We start from the raw sequence: 25438 nt of genomic DNA on the forward strand, positions 1-25438 counted from the left end.
AAAAATGCTTATTTTTAGAGGGAAATAAGTAGGTAAGCAGGCAGTCCAAGGACTGGCCATCCAGCCAGTTACCCAGCCAGGCAGGGCGTCACCTCCTTCAGCTCCAAGCCCTCTCTCGGCCCGGGAACGATGGGACACCAAAGAAGCGTTGCTTTGGTGCTTTGAGGGCCACTGCTGGTTTCCCTGACCATCTGGCCTTTGTCCCCCCGGATCCTATCCCTTTGCTTACGCCAACGTCGGGGGCAGGGCTGGGAGGGACCCTCCCCTGTTGGGTCAGCAGTCGGCTGACTGTTCCGCTGCTCTTCTAGGATGTTTTCTCACTGTCACTTGTTAGGGGAGGTGATTGGTGTATCGCCCTTTGTCCCATGGAGTTGCCCAGAGGCTCTTAGGACGCTTGTCCTGTACGGTGGCCATCACTTTAGCACATCATTCTCTCCTGCTTCCCTTTCCTCGAAGAAGAGCGTGCCCTATATCTCCTCCCCCGACCCCTTTTTCGAGGGGAATGAGATGGACTTATGGGTGTTGTTGAATTTCATCCAAGTTTAAGTTCTAATTAAAAACTATGGTCCCGGGCTTCCCTGGTGGCGCAGTGGTTGAGAGTCCGCCTGCCGATGCAGGGGACGCGGGTTCGTGCCCCGGTCCGGGAGGATCCCACGTGCTGTGGAGCGGCTGGGCCCGTGAGCCATGGCCGCTGAGCCTGCGCGTCCGGAGCCTGTGCTCCGCAACGGGAGAGGCCACAACAGTGAGAGGCCCGCGTACCGCAAAAAAAAAAAAAAAAAAAGAACTGGTGGGTGGCCGGTGTACGGCTCTTGGGGAACCATGAATCCACTGTCTCCCAGAAGTAGGAGAGGGAAGAGCCGCTCCTCTGAAGACGTATAGGTTCTTGACTTTAGGTTTCTTGTAAGACATCGCCCCTTCCTCAGTGGGCGTCCTGGGAGATACTGCTGACGGCGGGCAGCCGAGTACGCGAACTCGTCTCAGACGGGCCTTTTCCTCCTCATCGGGGCTGCGTCTCACCCTCCCCTGGAGCCAGCTGCGTGCTCGGAGCGATGCCATTTCCATGCGCTCTTCCTAAATCAGAGCACGTTGATTTCACAACTGTTCTGGGAAGGGAGCTTTTTCCCTGACAAAGTGAACTGCTTTCCGGCGAGCGGGTGACTTCTGCATACCCACGTGCCGCTTGGTCTGCCAGCCCGGATGCTGCCCGTGACAGAGGGTACAAGGCGAGTCAGCAAGGCTGGGGTGGCCTCTTCCCACCCTGCAGGAGTAAACCTGCCTCTGTCAGGCACCTCCTCCACCAAGTTCAGTGCATGCTGTAAATGTTTACTCACTGAGCATCTCACGTGTGCCGAGAGATGCAGAGCTCGCCATCATGGCGCTTACCCTCTGCTGGTGGCACAAGCAGCCCACGAACAAGGAGCGACACAGAACCTACAAGGATTACGTGATGTGGTACCGACCGCGCGTTCGGTGATTCAGTCAGGAGCCCCCAGGGAGGAATAAAACATTTGGAGAAACTTGCAGGGGAGACCGGCACTTGAGCAGGGCTTGAAAGGTGATAGGAATAAGGAAGGTAGAGAGGAAATTCTTTGCCAGCAGGAGGAATCACGAGGGTTAAGGCATGAGGGTGAGAATTAGCTTGATGTGGGGAAAGCAGGTGTCAGAGGGGAAGGCGGCCTCACACAGGATGCGGTGTGTGGATCACAGCGGTCGGGGCAGAGGGCCAGGAGACCCCCCAGTCCCCTCTGCCACTTCCTTACCCTGTCACCCAACCTCTCCAGTCCCTCCGCCCCCTTGTCAGTAAAATGAGACATCGTCAGCTACCTGGTGACCTCACAGATGGCAGTGAGCGTGACGTGAGACCGTGCCTGTGTGAGCACTTTGTGAAGCTCGGGGGGTCTGCAGCCCTGGGCAGCGACCTCATCACGGGACCCCTTTGATGTGATGGGTGGTTAACAGGAGCGGCAGCTGGGAGGACAGGGCTGAGGCTGACGTGACAGATGCACGGGCAGAAGGCGGAGCCCAGAGACTTGGCACCCAGGTCCCCTGGCGTCTAATTTGGGATTCCCACCAAATTAACATTTTCATTCTCTGGCCAGCTAAACTTGCAGAGAAGTTTGGGGGTGGGGAGACAGGCAGCAAACTGCTTTACTGCTTTGCCCCGATTCTGACTCGCTCCCGCTTTCTCATTTTGCACCATTGAGCAAAGGACGTAGCACATGGCCGATCCCGGGCTCATTTTGTGTGTGAAGCAAGATTGAGTTGCACTGGGGGTCTCTCCTCTCCGAGGGCAGTGGGCGCAGCTTAGCCTCCGCACTTCTGAGCAAGGGACCCTGATTGAAAGGTGCTCTCCGAAGCAGCACAGCGTGTGTTCCTCTCTCCCGTCCCGTAGCTGCGGCTGTTTCCCAAGAGGAAGGCGGTGGCTCCAGTTGGAGACGAGCCTTGGGTTCCCCGAGGCCAGCCGGCTCGTGCGGGCCTGGGTGTCTGTACTTCGGGGTCTCAGCAAAGCCGCCGTCCTGTCCGGGGAACCTCCTGTCCCAGGCATCTCGGAGCGCAGCCCCCCTGGCCTTCCTCGCGTCTCTCAGACACTGACTTCTGCCTCTGGTGGACCGGGAGCTGGGAGTTAGGTTAGGACTGTCTTTATTCCCCTGTCGCCGGGTCTTATTTCTGGCAGAGGCTGGAGAAACGGGCTCATCCCTGCCCACCCCACCCTCCAGGCATGTGCCCGGTCAGCTCAGTCCCATGGAGGACACAGATGTGCAGGGAAACTCTGCCCACTCCAGTGAGGGGACTCAGGAGACAAGGGTGAAGGAGCAGACTTTTGAGCGGGACCCTGACCCGCAGAACTGGTGTGACGAGCTTGCCGAGCAAAGGCCCAGCAGCCGGAGGGGGCGGGCAAGTCGGGGACTCACGCCCGTAGGCTCTCGGGGGTGATGTCTCCAGAGACGAGGTTGAGAAAGGCAGCCGGCACCAGATCATGGGGCCACTGGACTTTGTCGTCTGAAGCGATGAGCCCTTCGCTCATCACAAGCGAAGTATGGTTGGGGCTGACAGTGGGGAGGCGGCCCTGACACCAGCTGGCTCGGGCCCGGGAGGGAGAGGACAGGGACAAAGGGGCCCGACAGCTCCCCAGTCCTGAACTGCCCGCAGCCCTCTGCCCACCTGATTCCTCTTACTTTATGTATTGTTACCCCTGTGTCCCCCCGCTCCCCGGCCCCTCCCGGGCTGGGTTAGGAACCCTTGCTCCGTGTTCCCCGTGTCCCCTCCAGGACTACAAAGAACACGTCCCTGCGGTTTTAAGCCAGCAAGTTACAGCGGTCATGGGACATCAGCACAGAGAGTGAGGAAGGGGTCAGGGGTAGTTGGAAGTTCGGAGTGGGAGCAGGTGGACGTGGGTGGTGCCCTTAACCCGCCTGGGGATGTGGGCGGAGAGGCAGCACTGAGTTCTAGACTCCGTGTCAAGTTCACGGTGCCACCGGGACACTGTAAGAGCCGTGGCCAAGCGTTGCCGGCCGTGCCTGAGGACGTGAGCTGCGTCCTGTCCGTCAGGACCGGCAGGATTGCCACAGGGCACATCTAAACTCAGCAGTCAGAAGAGAGAGGCACATGGGTGGCCCTGTTTGCACCCTCCCGGGTCTGTCTCAGAGTCCCAGTGACCAGTTTGAAGGTTTCATTAGAAACCAAAGAATTGTTCTTTTTTTTTTTTTTTTTTTTAAAGAAACACATTCAGGACTTCCCTGGTGGTGCAGTGGATAAGAATCCACCCACCAATGCAGGGGACACGGGTTTGAGCCCTGGTCCAGGAAGACCCCACATGCCGCGGAGCAACTAAGCCCGTGCGCCGCAACTACTGAGCCTGCACTCTGGAGCCCGCGAGCCACAACTACTGAAGCCCACGTGCCTAGAGCCCGTGCTCCACAACAAGAGAAGCCACTGCAGTGAGAAGCCCACACACCGCAACGAAGAGTAGCCCCCGCTCACCGCAACTCGAGAAAGCCCACACGCAGCAAGGAAGACCCAACGCAGCCAAAAATGAATAAATAAAATAAATAAATTTATAGAAAAAAAAGAAGCACACTTGGCTACAGCAGTCGGTGTCCCTACCTCCTGTCATGCGTCGGGCTCGCAGAGTCCTTGAACGAGACCGAACTTGAACTGATCAATGGCATTGGGGTGTTGGGAAATGGCTCGGGAGCCAGGTGATTTATAACGTCATACAGGCTGGACAAGAAGACCCAGGAGGACAGGCCGTTTCTCGGCTTTTAATTTCTTCTTTTTGTAAAAGAAAAGGGAGAACAGAAGGTGCCAAGCCTGGCTGGTCAGCTGGACCGTCGGGCCACCAGGGCCATTTCATCCCCCAGACCCCGCGTCCACACCACGGTGAGGCCAGACATGCCACCGCCGGATCCTCTGTCCTTCGCCACCCCGGAGGCTGAGTCTGGCAGGAACTAATTTGCAGAGGACACCTGTTCCTTAACTAGCCCCAACTTGAGCCGTGTCTCAGTCTGGGCTCCCTGCGCTGCGTGAGCTCTGACCCGCGCGAGGGCTGCCGTTTGGCTGTCGGCCCTGCGCCTTCCCGAGCCCTGTGTTCAGTCTGGGCTCCTGAGAGGGAAAAAAAAGAAAGCACTTCCCAGCCGCCGTCCAGCCACAGATATCACAGCCTGTTGTCCGAATCTTCCAAAAGAGTCCTTCACCGCCAGTCCCCACCCTAAGGACAGACCTGCTGTCCCGGAGCTGGATCTGAAAGAGGGCAGCAGACCCTCGTTCTCAGCTCAACTCACGCTCCCCGGCCCTCGGTGGGCACCTTGCGTACGCTTCCGACTCTACCCTGGGCAGTGTGTCTGTGTGCTCAGTCCCTTTAGACGAGGGATGCTCTCAGCGGGGTCCCATCCTACAGGGTCATGTAAAATGGGGCCCCGTGCATAGTAGGATGTTGATGAACGTCTGCCGAGGAGGTGGATGAAGATGGATTCCCTCTTGGCGAGGAGGCCCCACGCAGCCCGCAGCAGCAGAATTCCCCACCTGCCTCTGCGGCTGGTTCTGTGATCTCCCTGGTTTTAAGCAACGGAACCTTCGAAAACCCAGTCTTGAGGCTTCCAAGGTCAGATCTGACCTCCCGCATAAGCCACCCACCAAGAAAACGTCCAGCACCCACAGCTGGAGCACCGTGTTTTCAGCAGGGGGCGTCGCAGGTCAGAGGTGAAAGTCCCCAACCTCTGGCCCGGCTGCCCCAGAGTCCAGTTTCTAGCAGGCCAGGGCCGTTTGGGAATGTTTGTGACAAGCATCTTTGTACGTGTTCTTCCACATGACGTGTCCCTCTCCCATCCTTCAAAAGAGAAATTCATCAGTGGAAAGTTTCCCTTAAGTGGTAATTTTCCTAAATGACTTGCTGATGGTGCTGTATACAGACTAGCTCGGCCAAGGGCTTCTGATCCAGTACCTCACTGTGTCCTCGGGCCAGAGGCGCACTGGCAAGGGCTGCCCAGAGAGCCCCTTGCCTCTGCCTCCCCCATCACCCCCGCCCGATGGAGACACTGCTCCTTCCAGAGCAGAAGCAGGGCTGTCAGCCCCCAGGAGCAAGCTCCTTCCCGAAGTCTCCCAGCCCGGGCGCCTGCCAGGAGGCTCTGCCCACCCCAGCTAATTAGAACCTCTCCTTAAGCAGCGCTTTCGTCTCTCCTGTCATTCATTCTCACGGTGATAATGGACTTAGATGAGAGGTCACAGCCTCTCCCACATCCTGCCTTCCTTGCAGGCAGGGAGGGGAGAGACGGGCTCAGCCCACCTCGGGGGAGCCAGGGACTGGCCGCCAGGTCGAGCAGCCAGGAGGTATTCACCCGCATCACAGGGCCAGACCCAACTCCCCCAAAGCGGGCCCCGCTCCCCACTTTCGGGCCTCGCGCAGTCAGCCACATCTCTGGTGAATGTCATTAGCAGTAACGTGATAAAATGGCACAGTGTAAATGTTAATAAGGTCTGAGGCCTCCGCTGCTTCCGAGTGGCAGATCGGAAATGGTACCATCATCGTAACTCCAACCAGCAGCTTCTAATTCCTCTGCTCTCTGAGCAGACGATTCGGCGTGGAGGTCCTCGCCTTCCCTCGGTTCCCAGCCCCAGTGTCTACAGTCCCACATCTACCCCCGTTTTCCTTTGCAAAGCGGGTTCAGATTTCCCACAGACCAATTCTCTAAGGCAGGGTTTGGATTCTCTTTTTTCCTCCTAAGTAAACGCTCACTTTCCCCTGTTCTCCAGAGAGGAAGAATAGCGAGGGGCCCAGTGCCAGCAGCTCCCATTCCTCTGGCCGGGCTCCCACCCCTACCCCTGTCCACTCCCAGCTCCCTGGGGTAGCCCCTGCTTTTCCTGGTCCAGGATGCTTCTCTGACGGGTTTGCCCTGGGAGCCACCGGCTGTGGTTCTCCAGGCTTTCCCTTCTCTCGAAGTCCAGGACGTTTCTGATGAACGACATCCTGATTCATCCTTTCCTCTGAACCCTCCAGGATGGTGTCCTTCCCACTGTGCCATGTCATCAGGGCCCGTGCGTCCCCCCACCCCGGTCCTTTCTTCCCAGTAAACCGAGAGGGTCCAGGGTGTGCTTGGTGTTTGTGTTGGAGCCTCATCTTCCTAACTCGCGCTCGCACCAGCTCAGTGCCGGGCCCTCGACCCTTCAGTCAGTGCTTGCTGAAGAGAAGCAGACGGGGCCATGTCCCTAGGATGTCACCTGGATTTGCCTAGAAAGTAGCCTCAGGGCAGTAAGTGAGGAATAGCAGAGAAGCACAGCTCTGAGTTTCCCTTGCACCCCTGGCCCTGGGAACTCGCCAGGTGATGCTGTCTGACCCCAGGGAGCCTCTGCCGTTCCAGGTGCACACCTGGGTTAGGACCAGCCCTGGGGTGGCCGGGGGCTGCGTGCACGGTGTGCCCTCCCCACACACACGATGTGCCATGTGCGCCCAGTCTCTGCGCCCTCTCACTCTTGTTTTCATCACCAGGCTGTCTTCACTCTCCTCCTCGGACCCTTCACCTTCTTTGACGTCCAGAAGACCAAGTACCTGCAGATCCTGACATCGCTGATGAGATGGATCGGTGAGTCTGAGAAACACCTCGGGTCTGACGCCCTTTCTCCCCTCCTGTCCTCAGCCACGTGGGCCACGGCCACATGAGCTCACAGCCAGGGCTGCAACGTGGCATGGGCTTCCGTGGACTCCCGCGGGCCAGGAGGCGGCAGGTGCTCTGTGCCTTTTTACTGGTAGGGAAATCTAGTACCAAAAAAGAGAAGTCACTTCAAGGTCCCATAATGCGAGCAGAGGCGGGGCTCAGCCCTGGACTGCTGATTCCGAGTGTGCTGGGTCCGCCTGCAACCCACAGGTGGGCTCCGGGGCTCCTGGGGGCCTGGGTCAGGCTCAGCCCCCTTCAGGGCAGGGGAGAAGCCTGCTCTTTGCTCTCTTGGGCGCACCGTGTGGCACAACCATAGAACCCCGTGGGCCATGGCGGCCACCTCTGCGTCCCCGGCCACCAGGGCGGGAAGAGACACCCCATCTGTAGTACCTTCCAACTGTCTGACGCCCTGCTGAGCGAGAGCACCACCATCCTCAGGGGAACTTGGGGGCTTCTCCCCCATACCAGGTCTGCGGCCAGGAGCTTGGTCACCCCCGACACTGTCCTGCCAGCCACCCGGAAGGGCCAGGCTGCTGACCCACCTGGACCCGTAACCGGAGGGTGTGCAGTCGCTGCTCCCCCCCCACCGGCAGGCGCTCTGGGATCAGTTGCGCGCCTGCTTTGGTCTAAAAACAAAGATGCTGATGCTGTTATGGCTGACGGGCCTGGCAGAGGGGGTCTGCCCGGCCTCCAGGACCCCCGCGGGGTGCTCCCCAGGATCCCCCCTGCCCATCAGCACAGAGGTTCCCAAGGAATCCGAGGTTGGGAGGCGTCGCTCCTGACCCTCTGGCCCGGCTGCCGTCGCTGCTGCACCCGCCCTGATCAGGACTCGGGGTGCACGTCGCTCCGTATTCCGTGCTGGCACCCGGCACTGGATTGTGACGAGCTCAGGACAGTTTCTGATCCAGACGGTCTCCACCAAGTCTGGCACCTTCAGGCCCCCGGCTCCCCCTCACTCCAGGGTCCCAAGATCCCAGCGTAAGGAGCCACTGCATCCCAGGAGTCCCGGTGCACCTCCATTTGGAAGGTGCCAGGCCGTCCAGCCCAGCCCCTCCCCTGCAGAGGCAGGCGCTGCAGCTCGAGGACGGTGCAGGCAGCCTCCAGCCCAGGAGCTCCCGAAGGGGGAAGGCCCCGGCTCCACCCTGAGGGGACGTCTGCCAGTGCCTTGTCTTGAGCCAGACTCGCCAGCCTGTAGCTTCTTCCCACTCTTGGTCCTTCCTGCAAGGAAATGAGAGCAGGACTGAGCCGTCTGGTGTGTGAGCTCTGGGGCCTCTGTAGCTCGATGAGCTGCCCTTCACCGTCCAGCTGAGACGAGGGAACACCTGGATGCGGCAGGCATCCTTGTCGGCCCCACCCTGTTGGTCTGACCCTATAGGCTGCTCTTCCCAGATTTCATTCACAAGCTCCAAAGCCCTGGGTTAAACTAACATGACCACCTGGGGAAAAAACGCAAACTCCTTCCTTAGAACGTAAGGATCACGCTAGCTCCAGGGTAGGAAGCTGGAAGGGAGCCTCCGTGGGTACCAGGAGGGGTTGTGCCCAAAAATTGGGATCACAGTTACTGGCCGTCCAATCTTCTCCTTGTAAGTCCGCTTATAGGAAGTATTTGAAAGCCCCGGTGACCTCCAGAAGGAAAAGTTTTCTCTCGGTAAGCTGTATTTGGAGAAAACCGTCTCCCTCCTCGCTCCCTGGCCCAACTCTGTTGCCCCAACTCCTCCGGTCCCTGAAGTCGGGTCCCCAAGTCCTGGAGGTCTGGCCCCTGCCCGGCTCGGGCTTGGCTGTCCTTGACCTGCCGCATCAGCGGTGGAAGGGGCTCGTTAAGCGCTGGTTCCGTCGTCGGGGGGACAGAGCAGGGCGCGGGGGGTGGAGGGGACGACGTGCCGTAGCTGACATGACGGATTCCCGGTCAGCCCACGTGGGGAGCCGCCTGGATAATGACAGTTAATGGCTTCTATAGCACCTGGGGCCCGTTTAGCACGAGGCATCTGGTGAGCGATGCATTTCTTAAAAGGGAGAAGGTTGTAAGAGGGAGTGGAGGAGGCTGACGGTAAATAGAGAGCGATTGTCTGGGCACAGGATGCCAGGTGCCCCCAGGCTTAGGTCAGACCCAGCTCCCACCCGCACGGGTGGCACCGAGCTCCCGTTGCTAGCTGGCCACAGGGTCCTCAGGCCCCTCGAGCGGCCCCTCCTGCTTCTGCGGTTGGAGTTCTCTTCCTCGTCCTGCAGAACCGGGCTCACGGAGTGCCACCTGCGGCTCCGTTGCTTCAGAAACTCAGCTGCTCTTTCCCATGGCACAGGCCACCCTGGCCCCCGGTGACCCCATCCTGCCTCTCCTCCCAGCCAGAGCCCCCCCTCCCACAGGGCAGCAAGGGGACTGCAGGGGGACTCCTCTGGTCTCCCACCTGCAACGTCATGGGCCCTCGGTGGCAGCCCTTGCAGTGCGACAGAACCAGGCGGCCGGGGCCTTGAGAGCGGGTGCCAGGTGGAGACCAGCCCGTGAAGGTCATCCGCGCTCGTGTCTTGGTGGTGACATGGCTGTCTCTGCAAGTCACTCGCCTCTTTTCTCCCTCTGATCCTTGAGATAATGAAGCGGCAGTAGCCTCTCCGCGAACCTTCTCCCCGAGGCACCGCCGTGGGTGACAGCTGCAGTGGGTGACGGCACAGACCAGCCGTTTGTCTCCGTGAGGGACTCAGGCCTCTGGGCTTGGGAAGTAGACCCGTCTCTGACACAAAGCCCTCTCAAGTGGAAGACAAATCGGCCAGTGAAGTCAACTCTCTAACATGTAGTTGAACCCGGGGTTCAGTTCCCAGCCTGGGGCGGTGGAGACACCTGGGCGTTTTCCTTTGTAGACCTGGTGGAAGGAGTTTCCCTGGTCCTGACCCCAGGCAGCAGGCGGCAGCAGGAGGGGGGGCAGGGAGTGGAGATTGTGGAATCCGGGGAGCCCCCAGGCAGCCCCGCTGTGGGAGGGAGCGCGCCCCGCCCACGGGACGTCCCGGGGGGTGTTTCCTCTGGCCCCAGCTGACCCCAGGTGATTTTTCTAGAACTCCTCCAAAGGCAGTGAGCACCAAGGCCCCGTTAGCCCTCTCAAGTTTGCGCCAAGTTGTCAGTTTGCAATGAGCTCCCTTTTCATTTTGCTTCTGAACGGCAGCTGTGCGGTCGTGCCCCCCACCGACCTCCCTCCTTCCCACGCACCCTGCCTCTTCCCGCCGCCCAGATTAGGGCCCAGACTGTCCAAGAGAGCCGAGCGGGGAGCTCAGGGTGGCAATAAGCTGGCTTGGGTTCTAGGAAGACAAAAGGGAAGAATGAGCACCAAAGGGACCGGAAAATCATAAATAAACGTGCTGAGCCGGCCGGAAACGTTCTTGTGCGTAATTAGGAATTTGTTCTGCCATCTGTTGAAATGAGGCTGGGGCAGACTTGCAGGGACCCCACCCCGAGCAGGGGCCCCCGGAGCTCCAGACAAACGGGGAAGCCTTTAAGCTGGTTCCTCCAGGGTGTTCACCATGCCCTCCGCCAGAAGCCCCTGGTGCTGCCAGGACGGGATCTAAAAGTTGGATGGCCGTTGGAAATAGCCGCTTGTCGGGAAAATGTCAGAACATGTCTGACACGCGCCAGCATCGATTCGTGTCTTTTGCTGCTCAGAGAAGTTCTGGGGAGACCAGGCTGCCGAGTCTGGGAGACCCGGTTTGCAAATGCCCCTGAATTTGTGTGGACGAGAGCGATCGGTCGCCGTCCCGGCAGGTGAAGCTTGTCCAGGCCTCAGCAGACTCCCTGACCTGCCCCCCATGCCGTCCACTGGTTCCTGAACACTTGGTTCCGGCCCGGGTGCGCAGATCGGCCGGTATCCGTCGCCGGTGTGCGCTGACGGGCCAGGCTCCCTGTCGGGCGGTGGCGAAGGCCAGAAGATGAATTGGGACTGTGTGAAAAGCACTATTGGCAGAGCGCTCAGCAGCGGGTCAGCAGCCAGACGCCAGCCCCGTGCGCGTCCCTGCCATTGGCGTCTCCGGCCACTGCGTCCTGGGAGCGGCCTCAGAGCGAGCCTCCCTTGGGGCTGGCCCGGAGATCAGAGACGGGGCCCAAGCCACCCGCAGAAAGAGCTGTGTCGCTGGATGATCCCCAGAGAGACCTTGAAGCATCGCCGGCTGCCTCCGTATGTGCGTACCTGCCTCAGCACTGTGTGTACCTGGGGAACACCGGGCGGGGAGCCTCCCTGCCCCCACCAGCCTCCACCCCCATCGTCTTCAAGGAAGCCTGAGCCCAAGAGAAATGAGACGCAGGCCCACCTCACAGAGAGGCTGGGCTTCCTCCTGACTCCCAGCTGTCACTGTCAGCCGTAGGTCGACCAGGGACACCTAGGAGACGCCGACGACCGTGCTGTCCTTCACATCCACAGGCCCAGCAGCGGTGGCACCAGCGCCTGGAGCCCTAAACCACGAAATGGGCCGCTGTGGACTGTTCTACCTGGGCCGCCCAGCAGGGGGCTCTCGGGCTGGAAGGGGCTGCGGCAGCACCATCACTTCACTCCCGTTGCCAGCCCCCCACCCCCGCCCCCGCAGACGCCTCCCACTCGGGGACGTGAACAGCTGGCTCGGCTCGGGGCTCCCCATTTGGTGGTGTTAAAAAAACGATCCTTTCTAATAAAGGCAGCTCTGGCTCAGGGCAGCCCTCTTCGGTCTGGGTTGTCAGGGACCCGCAGGGCTGCCTTCCCTCCGATCGTGTATTCAGAGCACCACGCACGTTATTCCCACCTCTGTGCTCCCTTCAAAGTGGGTCAGGCGCCGTCCTCCCCGACTGTTGGTGGAGAAACTTGAGGCTGCCTCGTGAATTGGCCTTGCTCACCCCACCTTCCCTGGCTGGTGCCCCAGATTTGTCTTCCAGACGGAGCCAGCAGGGAGAGGTGGGACCCGGTGGTGGTAGCCCGAGTGGCAGAAGGTCCCCAGGAGGAGACCATCACCTGGGAACATAAGGGCTCAGGCTTTACGTGTCCCCAGAATGATCTGTGGCCGGGTGGCCTCCTCCCCCGCAGATCTATGACTGATCTCAGCTGAGTGTCTCCTGGTGGGACTGCTCTGATCTCTCACCACCAGCAGCCAGGGGTCTTCTACGTCTGAGCCATCTGTTCCCACATCCTGTTGGCTCAGCAAGCCAGCTCAGCGTTTGAATTCCTTCAGGGTCACTCACTGCTGTCCCCTCACTCTCAACTGGTGCTCCTCGGGGGGCCAGGAAGGACCCCCGCTCCCTAAGGACGGTAGCACATGGGCCCCCCTCTGACCTTCCAGCCAGCCTTTGTCCTGAGCCTTTGCTGCTGCCCTACCTACCCTCTCTCTGGGCTACTGTCCAGGGCTCTCCTGGGCCATTAAGGGTCTGTCTTTCCCTCGTTACACAGCCAGTGGAGGGAATCCAGGAAAACCTTTTTATGTACGTTTCATTTCAGTCTTATTTTATTCTTGGTTTTCTGAAAGTCCTCTCTGCAGACTCAAAGGTCAGTTGAAAGAAGAGGGACTGGAGGGTTCTGTCTTAAGGCTTTCAGGGTCGAGCGGACACCTAATCAAAGTCTGCTGAAGGGCCAGCCACGTGTCGCCAAGTGACCCCTTTCATTAGCGGCAGGACTGACCTGAGAGCTCCGCTGGGCCCCAAGCAGAGGCCGTGGCTCTCCCGGCCGCACCTCTCCTCTGAGTGGCCTCTGTTGTCAGCGGCTCTGCTCTGCGTGTGGCTGACATGTGTGCTGGCCCGGCCATCAGGCAGGGACTCCTGTTCCGCCAGGAGGTTAGCAGTCCAGCTGCCTGGACTCTGGCAAGGGAAGGGAGGATGAGGCCCACGCGGGGCGAGGTGTCTGACGGACACTGATGGTTACAGTTTCGCCTCTGCTCGGAATCAGGCTGCACACGAGCCAGGGTGAACCCCAGGCAGGCAGCCAGGTCAGGCGGCCATATCGGTCTACAGAGCTAGTGTGGCCCAGGGCAACCCTGGAGCTCCGGGGTTTACATTCAGACCAGGGCAACCCAACGCCCCTGTCACAATACTGCCTCTCCTCTTCCTCGCCTTCCTGTTTTCTCTCGGCATCCAGCCACTGCATAACAGCTGTCTTAGCTCAGGCTACTGTAAAATACCATGGGCTGGGTGGCTTAAACAGCAGAAATTTAATTTTTCAGCGCTGGGGGCTAGAAGCCCAAGATCAAGGTGCTGTCAGGGTTGGTTTCCCGTGAGGCCTCCCTCCCTGGCTTGTAGACGGCCACCTTCTCACCGTGTCCTCACATGGCTTCTCCTCCGTGTGTGCAGAGAGAGAGCACGTACTCTGGTGTCTCTTTCTCTTCTTAAAAGCTCATGTATCCCATCAGATTAGGGTCCGCCCTTACGACTTCATCTAACCTGTAATGCCTCTCTAGAGGCCCTGTCCCCAAATACAGTCGCATTGAGGATTAGGGCTTCGACATACGAATCAGAAGAGGGGGACAGTGGCAAGAAGAAAGGGTTAAGAAAGGACTGAGCGGCCTTCAGGAAAGGTGACGGTGTGGAAGTTTTATATTTCCAGTCTCTGGGAAGGAGATTAGTCCACCAGCAGCCAGAGGGCCCTCGGGTGCGCTTTCCCAGCGATGACAAATGGAGCTGTGGCTCTGACAGCTTAAGAATGAGGAACCGAGAGCCTGCCGCCCCAGGTGCCGCTTGCCGTGCCTTGAGAGTGTGGATGGTTGAAGGATGAAAAGGCCAGAACTCTTGATCTCGTACTTGAGACTTGATTGCTTCAGAGACTCAAATACCTGCCCTTTATCAACGACCTGCGCCTCCTGACACACTTGGAGGCGGGGAGGCTTTGCCCTGAGTCCTTCTGGAGTAGAATCTCAGTCCCGTAAGTTGATTATGTAAACATCCTTCTCTTCTGCCTCCATGATGATGATGATGACGACGATGGCAGCTACAGAGCTAGAATCCTCCAGAAACCACGGGGGTGACCCTGCCTGGGAAGGTAGTCCGATTGGCTTTAAATTCCCTCCCTTCGGTGGAAACCCAGGTGACTTTTTTTGCAAGGGTAGCAATCACAGAATTGCTACCAAATTGCTCATCGACCTGACGTGAAATGCGACCCAGGGCCAAGATGCTTCTGGAGCCGAGTGCATCTGCACGGGGAGCTTCCCCGTCTCCCCAGAGGGAGCCCCTCCCAGCCAGAGATGGAGTGTGTCCTGTCTTCTCGGAGCATGAAAGGAGGCCCCACCCCGACCACAGCCTGTGCTCAGGTGGGAGGGTGATGACAGAAGAAGGATGGGTGAACGTGAGCACCAAAGAACCCGAACAGAATTCCTTTCCGGTCTCGCCCAGCCGCCTACAGAGAGCACGTGCCGACTCCCCCCAGATGACAGGTGGAGGGGACAGCTTAGCCTTGTGTGGCCTTCAGTGGAGGGAGAGGAGGTGTCTCTGATTCACAGAGCAGATATGAGCAGCCTGCCCGGGGTCCTCCTGACCCCCAGAGCCCCAAAGACTAGCTGACCCCTGGGCCAGAGACGCTCAGCAGGGAAGGGTCATGGCTGCGGCTCCACCCGGCTGGGGTCACGAGGATGACCCCAGTACCCTCCTTGGAGCAAAAGGAGAATTAGGGGAGAACTCGGTATTGACAAGTTTTCCTGCTTGCCTGGGCTTTCCGGGTGGGAAGTCAGGTTTTTGCGACAAGAAAAGGGACTGACGCGTTTCTGAGCGACTGCTGCGGGCCAGGCCCTGCCCCTGTTCTTTATTGTACTAGCTTATTCCATCCTCCCAGCACCCACGAGCATCCCCCTTTTTAAAGGTGACGGAACAGGGGCACTGAGAAGTTAAGTGACTGCCCCGGGATCACACAGTTCGGTGGCAGAATCAGGAGTTGAGCCCAGAGTAACTTGAGAACTTAAGCTTGTTTAGAAGAAGGGCAGCGGCCACCTCTCTCCCTCTCTCCTGCTCTTTCCAAGGCGTTAGAGCTTCACGAGGTGGGCTGCCACTCACACCCCTGGCCTGTGGGTCTTGTGGGCCTGCCCAATGGCTCTCTGTTCACAGTCGGTCCTGTTCTTTAAGGAATGGTTACACAGCCGCCTGCGCCCACTTCTAGGGCCGAGCAACTGCTTGGTCTTCAGTGGTTCTCAGCTCAGGCTGACGTTACCCTGTCGGTTCCTCCCAGCTCTCCTGAATCTCGGGAGGCCCTGGCCCAGCTCTGATGACCCAGCCTAAGGAGAGACACATGCATGCCCCAGCGCCTCTGAGGACAGTGCGGTGGTGAAGAGGGAAGCTGGTGCCGGATCCTCCCCCGGATCCAGCTCCCAGCCTGGAGCGCCAGTGCCCGAGCCGGGATGGGCACCACGGCCATTCATTAGCATCACCCCTGGCATGTTGAGCCCCTTCTTGGAGAAGAGAGCGCCGTCCTCCTGACAGCCGCCTTGACAGGTGGCCTCACCTCGCACGTGTCAGAGCAGAGCCACCTACAGGGCTGCGAAAACAGCAAGGTGTCTGGGGTCAGCATCAGGGCCGGTCCAGAGCTCAGGGGGTCAGGCGGCTCCCCAGGAGGCAGGCCCACCCAGGCGAGGCATGCTGCGGGGCTGGCTTGTGGGGAGGGCCCGGGGCTCCACTGGGAGGAGTCCGTCAGCTTCGCCGTTGGCTGTTAATCACAGCTTCACATATATGTGTGCTCCGGGGCCCTCAGGGATTAAGGATGAGGGATCTGGCCTTAGTGAACATGTGTCCCCCTCCTCCGTGACAGCTGTGTTCCTTCCAGGGCCTGCAGAGGACACAGCAGGGGTGAGGGCCGGGCACGGGCCACTGGGCAGAGCCCTCCTGTGTTCCAGAGAAGCTCTGTTCCAGCTCGAGCTCCCACCAGAATGTCCCTCTGACTCGATGACCCAGGACCACAGGCCACTTGCCCAGCCCCACCCAGCAGTGCCTTCCCTCTGTAGGGCAGGTCGCCCTGGTGGGCACAGCCCGGGGAACTGATAGCCTATTTTCCCTTTAGCTTTTTAAAGACTGGTCCAGTATCACACCTCGGGCCTAGGTTTCAAGTGTCTCATGCAAATCAGGGCAGGTGACCGAGGGTTACAGTGAGGAGACCTGGGCCAAGGTTGGGGGCAGGGGGCAGAGAGCTTTCTGATTCCCAACAGGTCAGGTGCTTCCCTCACACACCGCCACGGAGCACACGGTCACAGTAAACCCACGTTGCCCCATCAAAATATAATGCGAGCCAACTGGGGACTTTTAAATTTTGTGGCAGTCACGTCTGAACATTTAATTAATTTTAATAATATGCTTATCCAACCTAAGATATCAGAAATACCTTTTCAACATGGAACCAATATGAGAAAATGATGAGTGAGCTGGGTTACCTTCCTTTTTCACGCTGAGTCTCTGAAATCCGGTGTGCGTTTTAGACTTCAGCAAGGCTCGCTTTGGGCCGGCCGCATTCAGGCACTCTGGAGCCTCACGTGGCTCATGGCTGCCCTGGTGGACAGCACAGCCGCGCGTGCTTCTCTTTCAGAGCTCGAGGGTTTTACTGCCCCCTGCTAGGAGGGCCCTCAGAGGCACTCAGCATGCCCAGAGGTAGCCCATGCATAATTGCAAAGCCAGTCTTGGAGAAGGAGCGGAATGGTAAAACCAGCATGAGGGATCCCGTGTCCCATCATCACAGTGTCAGCATGACAGCCTAATGGGGGGCGCGGGGCAGGGGGCTCCTGGGAGAGCTCTGCCCTGCCCTCCTCCAGGCAGGGAGAGTCTTGGCCCGAGCTCCCCAACTCCCGTGATGCTCAGGCAGGTGGCCCGGCTCATGCCAGCCCCACACCGACCCCAGAATTCTGTAAGGAAGGCGGAGCTCTGCATAGCCTCACCGCCACTCCAAGTGCTTGGGAGAGCCCCACCACAGCCCAGAGGCCAAGGCAGAGGCCCGGAAGGAACTCTCCCCTCTCCAGCGCCAGCGCAACCCACCCAGGGCTGGGTTCCAGTGCACGAAGGCTGGAACTGGCTTCTGACCACTCCGATCTCTGCCTTAACCCACAGCCCCAAGACAGGCATACTGGGGTCACTGGTTGGACTCCCAGAGCCCCGGACCCAGACCTCAGACCCCTGCCCATCTCCACTTGGCCCCAAGAACGAGTCAGCTCCGACTCCTGTGAGGTCTGGGCCAGTTCACCTCTTTATGCAGCCGAGGCCCCAGGGTGGAGGGGGTCCGGGAGAGCAAAGGGAGGAACCAGGAGAGGCCGAAGCAGTCCAGATTCGCGGTCGTCTGTCTTTCCACTCTCATCCCCTTACAAGTCTGGACCACCTTTACCCTTTGGCAGGAGTTCAGAGGGTGTCGGCTCAGCGGCCCAACTCTCTGCAGAGGAGAGAGGCTCTGAGGTCAGATAGACAGACAGCCGTGAGGCAAGACAGCTCCCAGCTGGGGCTCCTCATCTGACTCCAGCTCACAAAGAAGGGGGGAGGAGCAGGGGGCCTCCGTGGACAGCGGTGCTTCTCCTCTGACCACGCAAGGGAACTCAGGCATGACTCGTTAAATGTCGTGAGAATGCATCTTGACATAAAATATGACCTTGACCTCCATCCTTGAGGCTGCTGACGCCCCCAGGACAGAAAGCTAGTACTGACATGACCCCACTGACCTGCCACCATCCTGATACTGTCACCCCGGACGTGCCTGTGCTGGAGGGCCGTTCCTGGTGTAGATTTTCCTTTTAACCTGACCTCCTCAGAAAAGGAGGGGGAAAGATGTCTCCTCTAAGCAGTGCCCTCAGGGCTCAGGATTTGTACCGAGATTAGGACTTGCCTCCCCTCCTGTCTCCCTCCCTCCCTCCCAAGGCAGCGCATGTGGGGAGAGCGGAGAGCAGCTCCAGGTGGGTCGATATGCTGGGCGGAAGCGGTGAAATCCCGGGGCCCCGACCCCCTGTCGCCACCCTCATCGGGCTGCTCCTTCCCTCCTGCGCCGCGAGGGGGACAGCAGACAGGTTCTTCCAAGTTGGCTCTGGCGCCCGGTTCCCCTGTGACCCCCAGGTCTTCTTCCCTGGGCTTGGACGTCCCGAGACAGGGATCTCCCCATCTGCCCCCCTGCCCCTCCGCAGCTCATGTGGCTGTTAGGCAGTTCTTTCTGTGGTAGTAATTTGTGTCCTGTAAGTTCCACCCGGTGGCCCCCTGGACTGGGTTTTACTGCCTGCAGGACCGTAACTGCTGGCTCAGAGCGCCATCCCCAGATGCCCAGAATAGTATCTGCACGGTGGGCTCAGTACATCCTTGCTGAATGAACGAATGAGCGAATGAATGAGTGGTCCTGGTGAGCCCCTTGAGCCACACAAAACAAGCGCAGCTGTTCTTACGTGGGCTCTTACCGCAGATATTAAAAAAGAGGTCTCCTGATCCCCCACGTCACCTGGCAGCTGCATCTTCCGAGGCCGTCAGCCACTCCTCGTGTGACATGTGTCAGGCCCTCCCCTCTCCCCCCACAGCATCCTCCCCGGCAGCTCGCTGCACCTCCTCACCCCTTGGAGCATGACTCCTGTGCAGGATGCGGGTGGATGCGGACTGCTACCCTGTCCGTCACGTGGGCTCCCTGAGCACAGCCCGTGAGGCTCAGAGAGAAGCTCAGCCCGCCCTGCCCTCGGGGAACCGTGAGGCCTGCTCACCCAGACGTCAGGACCGCTCGCGCCCTGTCCCCCTCTCCCAAGCGGCCACCCCCGCCTCCCACACGGCCGCGACCAGGTGGCGCGAGCTGCCAGTGGCCGCGCCCGAGCCCTGGGCATCCTGTGTGCACTGAGAGCCCTGCTCCCCGCCGAACTTCCTGGCCGCATTTGTCGCTCACAACCTGTCATCCTCATTTCGTCTTGATTTATCATCAGACCTAATGAGTTTTTGGAGCAGCTACCTCCCGGGGACGGGACGATCAGTCTAGGAGATGGCTGTTGAACTCTGCTTCCCCGGCAATGCGTGGAGGGAAGGGCCGGGAGCAGAGGACTGTGGTCCAGAGGGTAGGGCCGGGCAGCCCTGGCGCCAGGACCCCTCCCTCAAGGTCAGAGCTGCCGGTCAGGGCTGGCCAGACAGCTCGCCTTGAAGTCAGCGAGCCAGTTTCTGCCTGCGTTCCTTACGGCCTCTTGGAGATGTAGGGCTGAGGCGATGAGTAGAGAAGCATCAGCTCAGCCAGCATCCCAGCTGCAGGCAGCAGTGATGAGCTCATGTCCCAACAGCCAACTTCTCCCTGCCTCCTCCACGCCCACCAGACCCGGGGCCCCGTGGCCGAGCAACAGACAGGATTTCCCCACTTGCCTCTTTGCCAGTCCGCGCTGGCCTCGGCCTGGGCCAGGAGTAGCGCCGGGTCACCGGGGGACGCTCCGCTAGTGGCACGACAGGATTGAGCTCTTGTCTTACAGCAGCTGCCCCCTTTGCCCCGGCCCTGGTGGCCCAGCTCTGCTGGCGGAGGTGTCAGCTGCAGCCTCGTGAACAGCTAATCGGCAGGCGGCCCACCCGCTCAGCTCTGCTTCGTAACCCTTTCCGGCCCAAGACAGACTGCCTGGCACACGGGGGACTCCGCCTCCACCCCGTCCACCGTCTCCCCTGGGTGCTGCCCTCACACCCTGCCCCAGTGCACTTCCTGGGTGCGGTTCTGCCACACAGATCTCTGGCCCGCACACCCCTCCTGCACCCACCCTGAGAAATGTGACGAGCCAGACTGCCGGGGTCCTGAGTGTCCCCGAGGAAACAGGGAGGCCCTCACGGGGTGTCCTGTCCCAGGCCCGAGAGGGTTCAGCCAGAGGCAGCTCCTCTGGGAGGGACTGGGTCACCGCTTGCCCCTTGACTGACCACAGCTGGTGGGATTTGTGACGCCCCTCAGTCGTGGGGCCCTCGGAATCAGGAGCGGCAGTGCCGGAGTCGGATGAGAGCACCAGAAACAAATCATCGTCTTTATTGGCAATTTTCACAGGCCTGTTCCCTGGCTCCCCTCCCCCGATCCTGTCCCCAGCAGTGTCAGCAGCTCTGATGAAAAGTAACAGATGACATTTCCGTTGAGCCCACTTCCGAGTATCATTATGGGAAAACATTGGTCTGGCTTCCCGTGAATCCTGGAAGAAAGGCCTCTTCCTTCCAGGGAGCGGGGAGGGCATGACGTGGCCCGAGGGGACAGTGGGGAGACCCCCAGCCTCCCACTCGGGAGGAGCCCTGAGCTTCCCGTGGGCTGGCAGGCAGTCTCTTCAGCCACTGTTCCTTCACGCTCGCCTGCGTCACTCCCTGAGAAATGTCAGGTGTCATCGTGGGCTTTACCTGAGCGATGGGGGCCCGGGCTGGAGGGGCTGTCAGGTCTGGTCTGAACAGAGACAGCAGCGGTTTATGGACTCCAACACTGGAGACAGGGACACCGGTGGTCCCTGCGTGTGCCGAGTGGCTAAGGGTGGCAGTTCTGGGAGATCTGGATAACAGATGCAAGAAGCCAGAGACTCAGAGAGAGGCTGCTGGATCTGGAAGTATGTCTGTCTGCTGGGAGCAGCGGCTGGGAAGCCCGGCTCTGGGCATGAGACCCACAGGAGGGCCGCTGTAAGAGGTGCAGCCGGCCTGGAGCTCTCTTTGCTCTGAACAGATAGATCGTGGGTCCCCTACCGCTTCTGCAGCAAAGCCAGCTCAGAGTTACTCCCTGTACTTCTGTGCCTCCTACCTGTGCCACCAGGCCCAGGAGAACAGAGCCACATGCCCTTGGCCTCCAGCCTTGGACTCAGCTCCCACGATCCTTGAGCTTTGGTGCCATTTCTTCCCTCGAGTGAGCCCAGGTACCTTCCTTCCCGGTGTTGGCCCCTGGGTGCCTGCCTCCGCTCAGGGCTGCCCGCACTCTTCACTGCCGCCCCTTAGCTGTCCCTGGCAGATGCCCTGGCCCAGGAGGACACCTCCTCCCAAGTGCTCCGTGCCTCCGCCCCTCCTCCTCAGACACACATTCTTGAAACCAAAGGAGAGTCAGGAAGCTGGCAGGAAGCCCCCCAACCCCCAGACCCCTGGGGCCGGGAAGGGAGCCGGGAAGCGCCTGGCCAGGAGCCTGCGCTCCTCTGAGAAGACAGCAGGGGGCTCCACTGCCCATCTCCCCGCGCAGCCCCCATCATGCCCGGCCCTCACCCCCAGACACCTTCCCTCACCTGCTGGCGTGGGGCGTGCACGGCATGTCCCCAGCAGCAGCGGCCACTGCTGACCTGCCCCAGAGTGTGACCCTCACGGCCACAGGAATTTAACCCTTAGAACCCATCCACAGACTCTAGCAGAACCCGCAGGTTCTCTTCATGGGGCTCGGGTCCCTCGGCAGGCGCCCCCAGACCAGAGGCTGGCCCAGGTAGGGCTGCCCCTCCTTCCCTGGCTCACTCCCGTCCTGTTTCCAGCTTTCGCCATCATGATCGTGCTGGCCCTGGTGCGCATCGCGCATGGGCGTGGGGAGGGGCGCCCGCCGCTGGCCGACTTCTCCGGCGTCCGGAACCTGTTCGGCGTGTGCATCTACTCCTTCATGAGCCAGCACTCCCTGCCGTCCCTCATCACCCCCATCTCCTCCAAGCGCCACCTCACACGCCTGGTCTTCCTGGACTACGTGCTGATCCTGGCTTTCTACGGCCTTCTCTCCTTCACCGCCATCTTCTGCTTCCGCGGTGACAGCCTCCTGGACATGTACACCCTCAACTTTGCGCGCTGCGACGTCGTGGGCCTGGCCGCCGTGCGCTTCTTCCTGGGCCTCTTCCCCGTCTTCACCATCAGCACCAACTTCCCCATCATCGCCGTGACCCTGCGCAACAACTGGAAGACGCTTTTCCACCGAGAGGGGGGCACATACCCCTGGGTGGTGGACCACGTGGTGTTCCCCACCATCACCCTGCTGCCCCCTGTGCTGGTGGCCTTCTGCACACACGACCTGGAGTCCCTGGTGGGCATCACGGGGGCCTACGCGGGCACGGGCATCCAGTACGTCATCCCCGCCTTCTTGGTGTACCTCTGCCGCAAGGACACCCAGCTGGCCTTCGGCTACGGGACCGTCAACAAGCACGGGTCCCCTTTCCGCCGCACCTTCTGGGTGGGCTTTGTGCTGCTCTGGGCTTTCTCCTGCTTCTTCTTTGTCACCGCCAACATCGTCCTCAGCGAGACTAAGCTCTGATGGCAGGACAAGTCTGGTGACGAGAGGGGTGGGGCCCCCCCGCCCTCCCCGCTGGCAGAGCCAAGGGCTAGTTGCCTCCCAGGTGTCCGTGGGGCAGGCAAGGCCCGGGCTCTTGGAGGGTACCCTCCACGCCTCCAGCTGGGGGGCTCCCCCACCCAGGATTCCGCACAGTCTGCACCTCGCCTCACTTGCCGGGGTCACCCTCCTCCAGGTCCTCCTGCTGGGGCTGCCCCCAGCCAGCCGAGTCCCACAACCGGGCACACGGCTGCTCCTAGATTCTAGGACTGGTTACTGGGATAGAGCCCTCTGCTTTCACACACTCCACCACCAGGGCGGGCTCTTCCCCCGGAAGGGTGGAGACGCAGTGCTGGCACTGCCACTATTTATGCCAGACACGTGTCCCCCCCACCCCTTACCCCGCTCTCCCAGTCCCTCCCGCATCCTTGCCTGGGAAATCTCCATTAGGGCAACCCCAGGCCCTACCCCTCCTCTCCACTGGGCCTGGCAGCGCTCACCTTCCCACCGGGCCTGGAGGTGCCGAGTGCCTCTCCTAGGGGAGTGCCTGGCCAGCTGACAACAAGGACCATAAGTGCTACTTGGCACCAGGGTCCCCAGACCAGAGCTGGGAGGGCCCTGCTGTGGGCGCCAGCTCCTGTCCTGGGCTTCGGAGCCCATGATGACTCCAGAGCAGCGGGTGGGAGCAGCCTTTCCGCACGGGCACAGCAGCCCACGCACGGGGTTTAAAGCCCAGAGCTCTCGACCCCTGAAAGGGAGCCTCGGGCTTCCTGCGGGGGGGGCGGGGGGGAGCAGCGTACAAGGGCCACCAGAGGGGAGCTACCCCCAGCTGTCACCACAGTGGCATGGGAGCACCCCGGGCATGGAGCCCGTAGTTCCCACCCTGTGAGAGAGGTCGGGCCTGCCCCCCAGCACATGGAGCAGAAGCTCTTACCTTACAGAAAAAACCCTTAGAACCCATACACAGACTCTAGCAAAACCCTAACCATCTACATTTCCTTCTGAGTAAAGCGCAGCTGCGGGAGCGCCCGGCCCTGCCCCCGCTCCAGCACTAACGGCGGCTCCCTTTGGAGCCGAGCTGTGCGCGCTCAGCGTCCACGCTCTCCATGTCCCTTGGGCGCTGTGGGGTGAGACGGGGCCCCGGCCACCATTCCCATGGAAGGAGAGCCAGGTTCCCGGGCACGTCACCAGCTCCACGTGCTCCCCTCCCCCCCAACAATCGTGCATGCACCTGCTGGGCCACCTTCCTCGGAGACACATGCGACCCTAAAGAACTCTGCATTTTCAATGTGCCTTCTCCTGCGTCAGGGCCTGGAGGCTCCTCCTGACCCTCCCTCGTGTGGCCCCGGCCCTGGGCCTAATCCCACTTGTCCTGGAGCCCACAGCAGCTGGGCCAGGAGCAGCCTCTGGGGTGGGGTCTCGGCCCTTCCCCCTCCCTCCGCTGATTTCAGTGCCTTGCTCCGCTCTCCAGGGAACCCCTTGCAGCCTCCCCCCTGCATCTCACCGTCATCGAACTTTGGACAGAGCGAGGACGCCAGGTCTCCTGGGGCCCACGGTGGTCTCAGGGCAGGGGGACATGGGATTTGCAAGAACACGGGGAGTCCGCAGGCAGCCCCAGCCCTCCCCTATGGCCCCCTGGCAGCCCCGGCCTGTGAGAGTCCCGTGTCATAATCGGCCGCGATCTGCTGTCTCTCTTTTGCCGCACATCTTCAGTTCTCACAGCTCATCCGGCGTATTGTTATTTTTCCACCCTCGTGAAAGAAGGACGCCTCTTCCGCATTTGCCATCGTGGCTGCTTCCCAGGAGGCCTTGCGGGGTGGGCGGGGCTGGGGGCCTCCACGAGGCTCCGCCCCCCGTGGCACGGATCCCCGTGGCACGGACCCCCGCCCGAAGCTGCCGGAATGTTTGCTGAAAATTAAAACATCTGTACTTACCCTTCTGTAATTACATTCCCTCTTGCTTAAGGACAAAGCAAATTAAATCATCCCGCCGCCTCAGGTTCCAATCCAAATTTTGGACAGAAATTTACTAGCGTGGTAAAGCCAGTTTGATTTATGGGGCAGTATGGGGCCACACAGCAGTGGAGCCGGATGGCTGCATTCCCCTCCACCTCCGAGCTGGGCAACCACAGTCCTGGAAGGAATTGGCCGGAGGTGACCACGTCACTGGGTTCCTTTGCTCCTTGGTGTTTGCCTGCTGTCTGTCGTGCTAGAGGTCAGATGGGGTCAGCTTCCTCTCTACTGCTGATGGCCTGAGGGAGGGGGCGCGGGGACCCTGACAGCTAGACGTTCCCAGGTGAGGCTTGTTCACCTTGCCCATGCAGCACATTCGCCTGTGAGTTTTTACATCAGCTTGTGGAGGTGGGCCAGTTGGGTCATGGTTTCCGTTCTACCGATGGGCCCTGTGATCTATGGTGGGGAAGCCAGAAGAGGATGCCAGCCCAACCTGGCCCAGTTACAAGTGTTGCTGTGGAGGAGAACATAAACTCAGCAGGCTCCACCCGACGCCATTCACCCGCACTGACCCAGACTGGCCCCGAGGGCAGGCCAGTTCAAGGTGGGAGGCAGCCTTCTCTGTCTCGTTCCCTGCCGAGGCACTGGAGCCTCGTGCCATCGCGCCAGCGGCTCCTGGCTGTTCCCTCACCTGAGGCCAGAGAGATGACTGCGGGCTTATGGATGGGACAGATGGCGGGTGACAGGCCGGGAGGCACTGCCGAGTGGTGGGAGGTGGGCAGCGGGCACCTCGCCAGGCCCTCAGACACACACCTGTTCCCGCCAGATGGGGGCCAGGAGCAGCCTCAGCAATGGGAAGAGGCTACAGTCAGAGTGGGGGTGGGGCAGGGGCTGCCCCTACCTCATGGGGAACCAGCCCAGGGGAAGAGCCTGGTTGTGTGTGACACTGAGCCAGCGAAGGCTGAGGCCGTGCCTGTCTAGGGACCGGATCCCTGATCAGGGCTGACACCCGGCTCTTGCGCAACCAGCATCCAGAGCTGCACGAGGGAGCTTCACGATCCCTTCTCCCTGGGGCCTGGGGCTCACGGTGTCGATTGGAGAAAGGGGAAAGTGACATCTACTAGTGCCTGGTGTATGCGGGCACAGTGCTGGGCAGTTTCCACGTGGACCTTGGTGGCATAACTCGCGGGTTAAGAGCGTAGACCGAGAAGTCGGACTTGCCACT

General features: G+C 60.3%; 1 protein-coding gene across 2 annotated transcripts in view; it reads left to right on the forward strand.

The window, feature by feature from the left end:
- The window catches only part of TMEM104 (transmembrane protein 104), a 57594-nt gene extending 33328 nt beyond the window's left edge, over nt 1-24266 (forward strand). For both annotated transcript variants that reach the window (XM_030837565.2, XM_030837566.2), the window contains exons 9-10: nt 6983-7076; nt 21486-24266. In XM_030837565.2, coding sequence (XP_030693425.2) covers nt 6983-7076; nt 21486-22246 — 855 coding nt within the window. In that variant the 3' untranslated portion in view covers nt 22247-24266. The remainder of the gene's footprint in view (nt 1-6982; nt 7077-21485) is intronic.
- Nucleotides 24267-25438: the final 1172 nt, after the last annotated feature.

The sequence above is a fragment of the Globicephala melas genome, chromosome 20, assembly GCF_963455315.2.
Source record: "Globicephala melas chromosome 20, mGloMel1.2, whole genome shotgun sequence".
Taxonomy (NCBI): Eukaryota; Metazoa; Chordata; class Mammalia; order Artiodactyla; family Delphinidae; genus Globicephala; species Globicephala melas.